Here is a 12,252-nt window from a genome sequence, read left to right on the forward strand (position 1 = left end):
TTAGCTTTGTTTCCAGAGAAGAGGATAAAATCACCTTCACATATTTTGCTTAATCACTTACAACTGCAAATTAGTGGTGCACCCCTAGTGCTAGAAAGCAGAAGGCTTCATGATTAATGCAGCTCTGTTACGGCATCATCTTCAAGTTGTGTGTGCTGGTTATCAGTGAGCGGGGTGTGCACTGAGCTCAGCAGTCCTGGCTGCTTTTACTATTGACTCTTCTATTATACTACTTATATTATACTACTTCTCAGCAGTGTAATATTTCACCTTTCCAGCTTTCAAGGGCGTTTCCCCATGAGCTGCAATTTCACCTCTTGGCTTGGCTGATGTGCTGCTCTGAGGTTGTTGTCCCAGTTTGTCGTGCCTGCAGCATTGGCCATTGTGCAGCATTGAGTAGCAGGGCTTCCTAAAGAAGTACAAAAACACAGGGCTGTAAAGGTAATAAGTTAGAAAATCAATGATGAAGTGGTTTAAGCATGGTTAGGTTGGTCTGGTTTTGTTGGACATCTGATGTAGGTGGACTGGAAGCGTGAGTTACAGGCGTTTCTGGCCCCACTCCTGGGGAAATGGGCACAGCTGAGGGTTTACGTGGTTTGCTCCCTGCAGAAGCCATCCTGGTTGGTCCTCTGAGGGCTCCAGAGAGCTGCTGATGTGGGTTGGGTGCAGGGGTGGGAGCTGCTAGAAAGAAGACAGTGGGGTTGTGAGTGTGCAGGGCCCAGGGGCAGCCCGGGCACCGTGGGGTGATGCCCAGGGGTGGGCGCCTCACTGCTGCTATGAGATATTTATTGGAACAGATGTAGTTGGCTACAGTTCCTGTTTCTGGGTAATCAGCCAATAGCCAGAGAAGATCAATACACAGATAAACAATGCAGGCTCTAAAGTTGGAAGTGGCTTTTTTTAACGGAACAAAGATTGTTCTGCGTGCAGGGATGGTCTCCAGCAAAACGCAGAGCGGATCAACACTGGCACCCAGTGTCTGGATAGGAGCGGGCCAGGCCTCTCCCAGTTCTCCCCAGGTGCTCTGCTTGGCTCCCTGGGAATGGTTAACCTTAGTTCAGGGAGGAAGAGGGGACCCAAATGCAAAGCCACCCTCCTGCTCCCGGGAGAAGTCTTTTCAGGTTGCTCTGCAGCTGGTAAATGCCAGTTCAACGAAGCCTTTAAACATGCACTTAAATCCATTCCTGCTAAGCAAAACACTTAACCGCGCGCTTTAAATTAAGCTTGCGTTCAAGTGTTGCTGCACGGAGAAGCAGCAGGGCTGGAGCATGCTCACGAAGATGAGCACGTCCTCAAGTGGTTGCTGATGAGGCTGCGGATGCAGGAGAGCATCCTGGGCTGGGGTGGGGGTAGAGGACCTGGGCATGTGCCAGGGCCCAGCAGAGGACTTCTGTGTCCATGCTGCCGTGCTGGCCAGGTGTCCTCTGCTGAGCTTAGCAAGATGTGGCACAGAGCTGAAAGCATCAGTGAGTGGCAGTGAGTCCTGGCTGCAGGGACCCCTGCTTGCTGCAGCTCTGCAGTCACACATGTTAGTCCTGAGAGTCGTGTGCTTTGTGAACTCAAACCTTCGATTTGGTGCTGCAGAGAGCCGAGGTGCAAATAACAGCTTTCTTCTACCCAGCTGTGTTCACACAGTTTGCAGTGGGGTGGCACATTGAGCAGCTCTGCAGTTGGGCTAACCTGGTCAGTGGGCGTTAGAGGGGCAGGCATACAGCCTAAGTTCCTGATCCTAATCCTGAGCTCTTCCTGGGTGTTCCGTGCCTGTGAGCTCATTTCCAGCTCCGTTCTCAGTTCCCCAAATGAGGAGAGTAGACACATCCCACCCCGAAACAGGTTAAGATAAATGCAGAAATGCATGGTTCTGAGCTGGTTTCCATTGATGGATGCCCCATTCCTGGAGGCATTCAAGGCCAGGCTGCATGTGGCTCTGGGCAGCCTGGTCTGATGGTTGGCAAACCTGCACATAGCAGGGGGTTGGAACTGGATGAGCACTGTGGTCCTTTTCAACCCAGGCCATTCTATGATATGCGTTGGGAGCCCCAAGGGCAGGGAGGAGGGCTGCTGCTGGTGGTGGCTGCTGGGTGCTGTGAGTATGGGCAGGGGCTTCACTGCTGTGTCCACCGTGATCTCATTGCTTTCATGTCTTGAATCTTGTGCCATTTCTGCAGCGGGGTGATTAATCAGATCTGAAGCACTCTCAGCTCTCTCGATGCTCCGGGAAGTTGTGCTGGGGTTGCTGTAGTGCATTGCAGGAAGGGAAATTGAAAACTGAAAATGAATTTCCAAAAAAGCCCTAGAACTACTACTGCAAAGAAGATGGATGATGAATCATTCTGGTCTGTTATTATCCAGAAGTAACTATCTAGCTGTTTTTTAGTGAACAAAGAAATATTAGAGGGAAAAAATAGTTTCCATTTAGCTTTATCTCTGTTGGCAGTACTGGAAATGAATCATGACATAAAAAAAGGATAAAATGAAATGAAGAAGATACCATTTATTTCCTTTTCTGTAACACATACTGGACACGTATTCTGAAGGTTACAACTCTTGGGAGCTAAAACAGGTTGCACTGAAACACTGGTGGGAGATTCTGGAGGTTGGTGGAGGATCCCTGTGGTACTGAGCCCCACAGTTATGGGCAGAAGGGGAGAGAAAGGTGCTCCTCGTGGACCCCCACCTCCCCCTGCAGTTCACCCCTGTGCTGGCCGTGGGTTCTGTGCCAATGCGATGTGGGGCTGCAGTTGGTTTTCTGGGGTGTGATGGAAATCTGGGATCCATTCTGCTTAAAGAATCCTTTGCTGTCCTCAGGTTTCTGGGAAGGTACCCAACGCAGCAGCCAGGAACGCTGCCCAGCACTGAGTGCCCATCACTGGGGTTGGGTGCCGTGGTTTCCACCCACCCTGCGTTTGGGCAGTGCAGCCAAATAGAGACCTTACAAAGGCACACTGGAGATGAACTTTGGGAATCAGTGTTGGCTGAGCCAACTGCTTTAGGTCAACGGTTTTGTTATTTTGCTTTGTCTACGCAGCATCCTTGCATGGGGATTTATAAATTATTCCTGCTGTGGTAGCTGCGCTCAGGAGCTGTAAGTGCCTGCTCTGGCATTGGCTTGCTTTGCTTTTTTCTTAAGCTCAGGAATGAAAATCAGTTTTGAGTGAGGAGATGATGTATGATCTCATATCGTAAAAGTTGTGCTCCTTGATAAGATTTCAAGGTTACAACAATGATAGCATTGAAATATCTGTCATAAACTACCGTAGATGATTCAAGCAATAAAACTGTTTCTCTTAGCTATGTAAATAGGGTAATAGACTGGAATGCGGTAGCTGGATGTGTTAAATGTTGGGGTTAGTTTATATTCAAACAATACAGAGAGGAAATAGAGCTGCAGATTAATTCGAAAGGAAGCAGGGAGGATTCCTCCTCTGAATGGTGAGCGAAGTAGGGATGGGTTTGAGTTTTTATTTGAAAGCACCTGAACTGGTAATGTAACTCAGTCGTATCGGTGTGATGAGCAGAATGGGGAGCAACGCTGGGTCTTTTGCCTGTTTTTCCTGACAAAAAACAGCCCGCGGGGTTTTAGGAAAGGCTGATGTAATTAGCCTGAATTTATCTTGATGGTGGGATGCTGTCCAAGGATGCGTTGAGTCACGTCTAATGACTTAAAAACTACTAATTAATTTCGAATGAACTGGAACGAGGAGGCATGGCTTGATGAGTGCTAGGATTTGAGAGCTTCTGATGTTGGGACTTTCCAATGCAGCGATCCTGGATGAGCCTCTCACAAAAGGGCAAAGCCAAATGGGGTTCAAAGTGGAAGTCAGGGAATGGTGTGAAGCTTCTGATGGTTGTCAGCTCTGGCTGCTCTTTAACAGCTTGTGTGTTTGGGTGGTGGAAATTTATCCAGTGTGGTGTTTCATTTCCAGTTTGTTTAGCGGTTTTCAGGCTCTTGGGGCAATTACAGCCATGGTTCCCCCCTGCCCTCATGAGCTCAGGGCCTGTTCAGTCCATGCTGCCATTACCCCATGGCCAGGGCTCCTCTGCAGTGTCACCTTAGGGAGTGCTTGGGACACGGGTGTTTATGGTTTGATGAGGTGCAACTGCAATAGGATAACCCCATTTCCTTTCCTCTGACATAAAATAAGGTAAGGGTTTGGCAGCCCTTCAAATCAAGACAAATAAAATAAACTGTTCTATATTCATCATGGAAAGCAACAGACTTCACTACAAAATGACTAACAGGACATTCTATTCATCTGCACCAATCTGGTCTGTGGCTGCATTCATTTCCATACAATCACTGGAAAATATTATGTTGATTGCCAGGAACAAAGCTTTTATGGGGATGAAAAAAATCCGTGCTACTAATCTACAGTGGAATTGGTAAATGGGTAAGACAAAGCTTTAATAATATTATTCTGTGCGACATCTGATGTAAATAATACAGTTCTATTAATCTCTCAAGCAATCAGAGTCTGGCTGTTAGAGGCAGCCAAGGATGAGCAATAATATTATCTCTTCTAAGGAACATTGGAGTAGAATTGCAAATCCTTTGCTGCCAACACAGTTGTTGCCCCGGCTTGGTGAGTTGGGGTTGGCCCGAAATCCAAGGCACCTGCAGCCCATGCTGGGCTCCTAGGGGCACCCCAGGAGCTTGGGCTCCCACCTTGACATCTGCTGTGGGGCTTCAATGCAGCTGGGCTTTCTCAAGAGCACAGGGGAAGGGGGACACCACCAGCTCACGTTTGGGGTGATGGAATGGTCTCCTGCATGGCTGATGATGCGACTGAGCATCCTCACGTGGCAGCTGGCTCTGCTGCTGATGTTAACCTGGAAACAGCACCAGCCTCTGTGCGGGGAGGTTTTTGGTTCACGATGCTGAAGTTTTTGTCTTCTGCAGATGTGCACCGGTGTCTCTTATACAAACAAAAATCAACTCATTTAGCAGCCCCATTGAATCCAAAGCAACCAAGGAGTTAATGTTGCTTCCCCCAAAAGCACGTGTGTGCTGCCTGTCACGCAGCACGATGTTAGTTAGTTAAGGCAGCCAAATGAAGCAGGATTTTTAAATGAGATCCTGTTTTTCAAGTATGATTTTAAGATACGGTGCAGGTTGGGGTTGTCTGATTCTACACAGTTCATTAACTGGGGAGCAGAAAGTGTTAGAATGACTTTTAAAAGTGATAGATTTTTATTTATAGCGAAGCTCTAGTCATTAATTTTAAAGGAACGAAGCATAAAACCGAGAGTTGGGTTCATTTTATATATATATATTTTTAAGTGACATTGGTAATTTAATTAAATTGGGGCTTTGAGTATCATTACAGAAAATGAAACATTAGTTCTGCACTGCTTTTCAGCCCATCTGACGTGTTCCATAGCATCGCCCAATTGCAAAGTCTGCGTGTTCACTGCTGCTCTGATGTGCAGCTATTGCTGAGCATAGAACTGTTCAGGTCCGGGAGGGGAAGTGGGAAGCAGAGCGGTGGGTTTGGGGGCAGGAGGGCCAACCCCACATCCCTACAGACGAGTCCTTCCTTTCCCTCACTGTTGCCCACGCAATGGCGACCATCACCAGCTTAGCAAATTCAGTTGTATGGTTATTTGCTCCTACATTTGAAGCGATACATTCACTTGGAGACGAGTTCTGCATTCCCCCTCCCCCCCCCGACAATGCCTCTCCTCTGCTGCCCCGTCCCTAACCAGAATCACCTTCCTTTGGCAGTTCTACCCAGTCACACGTGTGGGAACCCAGGCAGGCTGCAGAACGGTGTTCAGCAGGGAACGACGTTCAGCATCGGGGACAAAGTGAGGTACAGCTGCAACCCCGGCTTCTTCCTGGAGGGCCACGCGCTGCTCACGTGCCAGGCCAGCATGGAGAACGGAGCCTCCTGGGATTTTCCTCTCCCCTTCTGCAGAGGTAAAGAAAGTGCCCTCCCTTCTTCTGCAGCATGGCGCAACGAAGGGGGATTTAACGGGCTGTTTCGGGTTGGGAAGAACTTCATGGAGCGTAAGCTTGATTTAAAAGAGTTGAAAGCTAAACATGATGTAGTTAATACTGAGGGTCCTTTTTATTGGATTCCCTAAAGCTGCCAGGATTTGGGTGACTAATGGGAAGGTTATGAAGTGCTCAAAGTATTCAAAATGCCGCACCGCTGCTTTAGCTCCGATTTCTTTGTTTAAATAGAGGCCCAAAAAACCAACCAAGCAGCAGCTGATTGTCCATTGCAATAAGGCACCTTCCTGGGACCGTGCGTTTTTCTGGATCAAATATTGGAAAGTTTAGACTGGATTTTCTGCTCTTCCCTCACGTCGAGCTCAGCTCCCCTTCAGCAGGCTTTGTGCCTGTAAAGGGAAGGGAGTCTGTGCAGATGTGCTGTGGGCTGCAGCCTCCAGCAGGGGAGGTGGGTAGGGGGTGATGCCTGGGCAGGGATGGGCAGCAGCACAGCTTTGGTTCCTTTATCAGCACGGAAGGCTTCCTGCTAATCCTCTGGAGCCACGAGGGACTGAAGAGGCTGTAAATACACGAGTATCTGTGTTGTTTCACCAAAACAGTTGCTGCTGCTTTCAAGTCTTTTCCCCTCAATTCCTTGTGTACTTCAGCAGAGCATCTTCTATTGATTCTTTTTATTGACTCTGCTTGTGCAATCAATTAGCAGTTCTAAGCTGTGGCGTAAATCTTGAATTTAAAATGAACAAATATTGTTTGCTTGGCATGTTTTTAATGCTTTCTCGGACGAGTTACACAGCAGGGATGTGTGCTGCGAGGTGCATTTCTTGTGTGCTCACCTGCTGCTTTGGAGCCAAGGGCGTCGTAGCAGTGAAGGTTCACCCAGCCGCGCTGTGCTGCAGAGGGACAGCTGCCATTGGCACCGTGGTGTCATTGCTTGGAGTCTGTGCTTTTCCTTTGAACCAGGACTCGCTGTCACCTTAAAAACAAACAAACCAATGAAGTTAAAGACAAACAAAAGCAGATGTGAAGGGCTTGTAGGTGTGCCTGCGTTCAGCTTCGAGAGCGCGCAACGCAGTGGCCTTTTTAGAAGGCAGCGGATTCCGTGCTTGAACGGATCTGTGTATCCTTCACCTCCTCCATAGGAAGCGTGCCATCTTCCCGGGGCCCAGCTATTATTCAGGTATTTGTGTAGTAGCCTGCAATAAGGGAGGGATTAACTTCTGACCCCAACAGGTGTTGAAGTGCTGAAACGTGAAGGTTGCCATGGTTGTAATTTTGATCCCTGCTGCAGATGGAGTACGGACCATCTCCACATTTCTGTCTTGCACTGCCAAGCTCAATTTTAATTTTAACACCACTGTTTCAATCTTGTATCCAGCCACGATGATGGAGGCATCTGATGTACTTCAGAATGAAGGAATATTAAATTCTATGGTGCTTGAAACGGTGCTGTGTGAATTGCTCTGATCTCAGGGAAGCGTTGGCTTGTTGAGCTGTGCTGGTGGTGCTGCGTGCCTGCGGGCTCCTGGAGGTGCAGCACTCCTTCCTGAGAGATTGGATCCTGCTGCTTCAAAGCTGGCACTGAAACTTCCACGGTGTTTTTTTTTTGGAGGCAGGAACTGGAGAACTTCTCATGTAACATTTATATCTCGTCTCAGGAAGGCAGAAAGTAGCGAAGACAATCTGCAAATTGACTTGCTGGGTTTGAAAAGCAGCTGCACTCCTTCTACCAGAAGTGGTTCCAGCAGTCAGGCGTTGGTGCTTGGCTGATAAACTGGTGGTACAGAATTCCGTTGTTGCAAGGGGTGAAGAGACAGGCAGGCAGACTGAGTGCCTTCTGCAGCAGGGAGAGTCGTGTTTTAAAAGCTACTGCCTGAAGAGGAACGTGTGTTTGCCTGGGAGATGGAAGATCTTTGTGGCTTGCATAGCTTGTAATTAATCCTGCCCATATTGGCTTACTGGTGATTTGTGTCTGAACGTTTGTAGAATGAATGTGTGTTTTCTTTTGTAACCAGGCTGGAGATGGGTCGTGCTGCTGGGTCGTTCAGACAAATGAAGATGAAAGATGCCCTCTAGCTGAGCAGGTGTTACAGCGTGGGGAGCAGCTGTCTGGGGAATAGACTTGTCTGATGTCACCACATTCAGTGTGGGGATGCCCTTTGCTTCTTCCCCTCCCACTGTAAGGGCAGAGGTGGGAGACAAGTGCAGAAACCAGCAGGAGGGTTCCTGCCATGCTGATCAATACCTTCTCCCTGGTTCTTTTATGCTCTTGTCTTTGTACCTGCTTTCCTCTCTGTAACATCCTGTTCTATATTTTGATAGCCTTGTCTCCACTGCAGTCCTCGTGCACTGAAATAATCAAAGATGCAAAGAAATGCATGGTAGGAAAAGAATAAGAAATGAATGCATTTGAGAAGCTGGAGCTCGGCGGTGCCAGGGCAGCAGTGCTTGGAGGGGAGTGCTGTGGCTCAGCTGCTCCGTCTTCATGAGTTGTCTGCACCCCTTCACCCATCTCTCAGTTTAGAAGCACTGTTTTTCTAAGGGATGAGTGTATTGCTAATGAGAAAGGAAAGCAGGAAGGAATCCCAGATGCAGGAGTGGAGTGGTGAAGCACTGCTCTGCAGAGACCAATGGAAGTAGTGGTGCTGTGGCTCCCTGGTGGTTTAGAAAGCACAGTTATATCTGAATTGATTCGTGGACTCTGAGCTAAAAATCACTCGGCACAGGCTCTGCTCTGGTGAATTATGTTTCTTGCTTATGTGGCAGGAAGGACTAAAACTGTGGTGATCTCATTCTGGGAGCACTGAAGCAGCAGCGAGTGGCATCTCCGTGCTGATGTGCCCATGGCAGGTCCTGGGGGAGAGGTTTGGCTCTGCCTGGGAGCACATGGGCAGCCTGCAGACACACCTCGAGCACTGGACGTCCTCAGTGAGCCTGGTGCTGCTCCAAGCTCTGAACTGAGCTGGCATTTATCCCATCTGTAGAGTCAGGGTATTGTATGGCTTCCCTACTGCATCCTGTATGTCACATCCTTTACTGTTTTCTATATACATAGGATTGAATCATCTGAGTTGGAAGGGACCTTTAAAGACCATCTAGTCCACCACCCCTGCAATGAACAGGGACACCCACAGCTCCATCAGGTGCTCAGAGCCCTATCCTGCCTGACCTTGAATGTCTCCAGGGAGGAGGAGACCACCACCCCTCTGAGACCCCCTCCCTCACCCTGCTGCCCATGCTGCTTTTGATGCAGCCCCATACACAGCTGGCTTTCTGGGGCACGTTGCTGGCTCATGGCCATCCACCGGTACTCCCAGTTCCTTCTCAGCAGGGCTATAGAAGGAAACCGGGCCTAGTACATAGTCTAAATGGAGTCTCAAACTGAACCTTCCAAGTCCTACCTGGAAGCACAACCCCAGCAGACCTGGAAGGAGCAACCTTCACCTGGATCAGTTAATTGCAAACGAGACAGGGTGGTGCTTCTGCAGCTCTTACAGGCATGTGGAGAGAAGTCGTGCCCAGATTGTTTGCTGAATTTAAGCAGAACTGATAGGTTTATGATTCTGGTAGGCGTCTGAGTAAGAATTCAGTAAGCCAGCTGAGAAGTTGAGAACATTTGCAAAGCTACATTTTAAGAGTATCAAATATGCATAATCTCATTAAAAGTGGTCTGTCTTCTTATAACTCCAACAGCTGCTTAGATTGTACCATGCTCAAAATAATTGAGTGGCTGTTCAAGAAGATTTTTAGAAGATCGCAGAACATATTTTAATGGTAGAAAGCTCTGCAAATCTCTAATACAGCACTGAGTCAAAATTCTTTAGTGTAGTCCCTATTTCTCCTTCTACACAGGAGCAGCTGCTGCCTCAGAGTCCCAGGACCCCAGCAATAAACGTGGCTGAGAACTTGCCTGGAGGAAAAGGTTCTTGCAAAAGCAACAGGGGTTTGCACTTGGGTGTGCTTGTGGGTTTTGTCGACCTGGGCTGTGAGAGTGCATGAGCACCAGAGGAACAGCTCGTTTGGCCAATGCAGAGGCCACGGGGCTCATGTCCAGATGCTGGGCTGCTTGTGGGTGTCCCATGGTGGTGCAGGGCTTTATGTGCAGAGATGTTGTGAGTGGGTGCCTGCAGGGGCTGATTAACACGTGGAGTTGGCGTTAGCAGCCCCAGTGGGGCAGGTATGTGAAGAATACATGGCCTTCAGATCTCAGTGCGTTGCTGAAGCAGCAGTTAAACGCGTGGCCTGGAAGAGATCAGTGGCTAAGAATCTTTCTTTGCATGTATTTTGTTCTCGTATTTGCAGGGGATCTCATTCGTGAGATATTAAACGTGAACATACAGTAAACTGGTGATTTATGCTGATCCTCTTTGGTTGAAACCACTCATCCTCTTAAAAGCATTTTCACTCTATTCTGTAGGAGAAGAGGGCTTTGCAAACATCTCTTTCACTTTTTGGAAAGGGCCGCATTTGGAGGTTCAAGTGCGAATCCTGTGTCAAAGTTTGAAGGGTTTCCTGGGTTTGACTTGGTTCCAGCATCAGCAGGAACCCAACAGTGTGTTGTGGCAAGCCCTAAGCAATGTGATCTAGCCTGAAAATCAACCCTGCTTTGAATGGAGAGCTGAACTAGATGAGAGATCATCTGGCTGCTGTTACATGATGGTTTCAGTTGCACTTTGGTGTCCATACCAATACCAGTAATGTAATTCATTGTAAGCATGACTGCAAAGCAAGTCAAACAAAAGCAAGCAAACGGGTATCTTTGAATTCCAAGCAACAGAGCACCGCCTGCCCCAGCTCCCCCCACTTATGGCCATGGTTGGGAGCCTGTGCCTCCGGCCTGTGTTGGGGTAGCAGATGGCCCTGAGGAAGGGGAGCAGCTCACAGCCCTGCTGATTGAGCTGTGCTCAAAGCACTGCATCCCAAAGAGGGCTGAAAGCCTCCTGAGCTGCCCTTGGGATTCTCCTGCTCTGTCCTCGGGTCCGCAAATATTCCCACCTGTGTTAAATTTCAGTTCTGAAGGGTTTTTTTTTTTCATGTTGGTAATAAAAGGAAGTGTTTATGCTGTAGAGCCCCGAGCTCCTTGACTAAAGCATCAGAAATGCTGCTCTGTAACACATGTAAGGTTAACAGGCTTTTCTGAGTGACGCGCCAAACAAACTCCGGGCTGATGCTGTAGGTGGGGAAGCCATGAGTTGCTCTGATGCAAGTCAAATTCGTGCTTGGCTTCCTTTATCTTCATGCCCGTGTTTTCCTTAGATCCTCCTCCTTTAATTGCTCTAATAGCTCCTGCTAATGGAATTCAGGTTGCAAAAATGAAAGAACCTGCAGCAGAGAAGAGATCAGTACACATCCAGGAGATGTCACAGCTTGATTTCTGAATAACTGTTCTGATTTGGCACTGATTTTGGTAACTACCCATTACCTTAAAAAAACAGGAACCAAGACACGTAAGGCAGGGCAGTGAGATTCTCCAATCCCTTCTGTTAAATTCAGATTCACTAAATACAGTGCCTGTACTCCTGGGTGCTGATGTTGCAGTCCTTGGAGATGCTCCTCTTGCTGATGGAGCTGCTGACATCTCTGTGGGTTGGGTTGGAAGCTCCTTAAAGCCACCAACCTGCTGCTCCCAGCCTTTGGAACTCTTGATGGCTCTCCTCCTGCTTCACTAACTGCACGGATGGGAGGAAAGCTGCAGAAAACAACTCCTAGGAGCCCAATTAGAAACAAGGGATGGAACAAAAACTTAGGCAATAGTATGAGGGCTGAGCATCCTGCCAGCCAGACACATCGGGCTGCAGCAACCTCCCCATGGAGCGGCAGCAGCTCCGCCATTGGGGTGGTTAAAATTAGACTGAACAAATCACGGTAAGCATGCAGTGAGGAATAAGCTGGCACTTGCAAGGAGACAGACTGGCTGCCCTAATAGGATTTTGCATCCCTCAACATCTTTCTCCTAATACTGTGTAGTAAAAAAAAACCCCATGCTTCTCCCAAAAGCCACTCAACAAAGACGTGTCTGAATTTTCAATGCAAAGATTTTCTTATCAATCTGTATTTGATGGCATGGGTAAGGGCCAGAATTTTATCAGTCGAATGGAAAACACTTTGCTTTTTAAGAAAGCTTTTGATCAATCGAGATAGCTGTCCTGCAGCAAGCCTGAATGCTGCCCTTGCCCTTGAAAAATGCTGTGCACAGGTGCTGCTTGGTGGAACGCTGCTCTGTGCAATGCTGTTGCTCCCGCAGTCAGTGCAGGTGTGCAAAGCAGGCGGTGTGAGGTTCCTTCTGCTCCTCCAGGGCC

General features: G+C 48.3%; 1 protein-coding gene across 3 annotated transcripts in view; it reads left to right on the forward strand.

Moving 5' to 3' along the window:
* Positions 1 to 12,252, forward strand: part of CSMD2 (CUB and Sushi multiple domains 2) — a 232,004-nt gene that overhangs the window by 47,707 nt on the left and 172,045 nt on the right. For all 3 annotated transcript variants that reach the window (XM_040651777.2, XM_015297825.4, XM_046903586.1), the window contains one exon: positions 5,726 to 5,920. In XM_040651777.2, the coding sequence (XP_040507711.1) occupies positions 5,726 to 5,920 (195 nt within the window). The remainder of the gene's footprint in view (positions 1 to 5,725; positions 5,921 to 12,252) is intronic.

The sequence above is a fragment of the Gallus gallus genome, chromosome 23 (genome assembly GCF_016699485.2).
Source record: "Gallus gallus isolate bGalGal1 chromosome 23, bGalGal1.mat.broiler.GRCg7b, whole genome shotgun sequence".
NCBI classification, from domain to species: domain Eukaryota; kingdom Metazoa; phylum Chordata; class Aves; order Galliformes; family Phasianidae; genus Gallus; species Gallus gallus.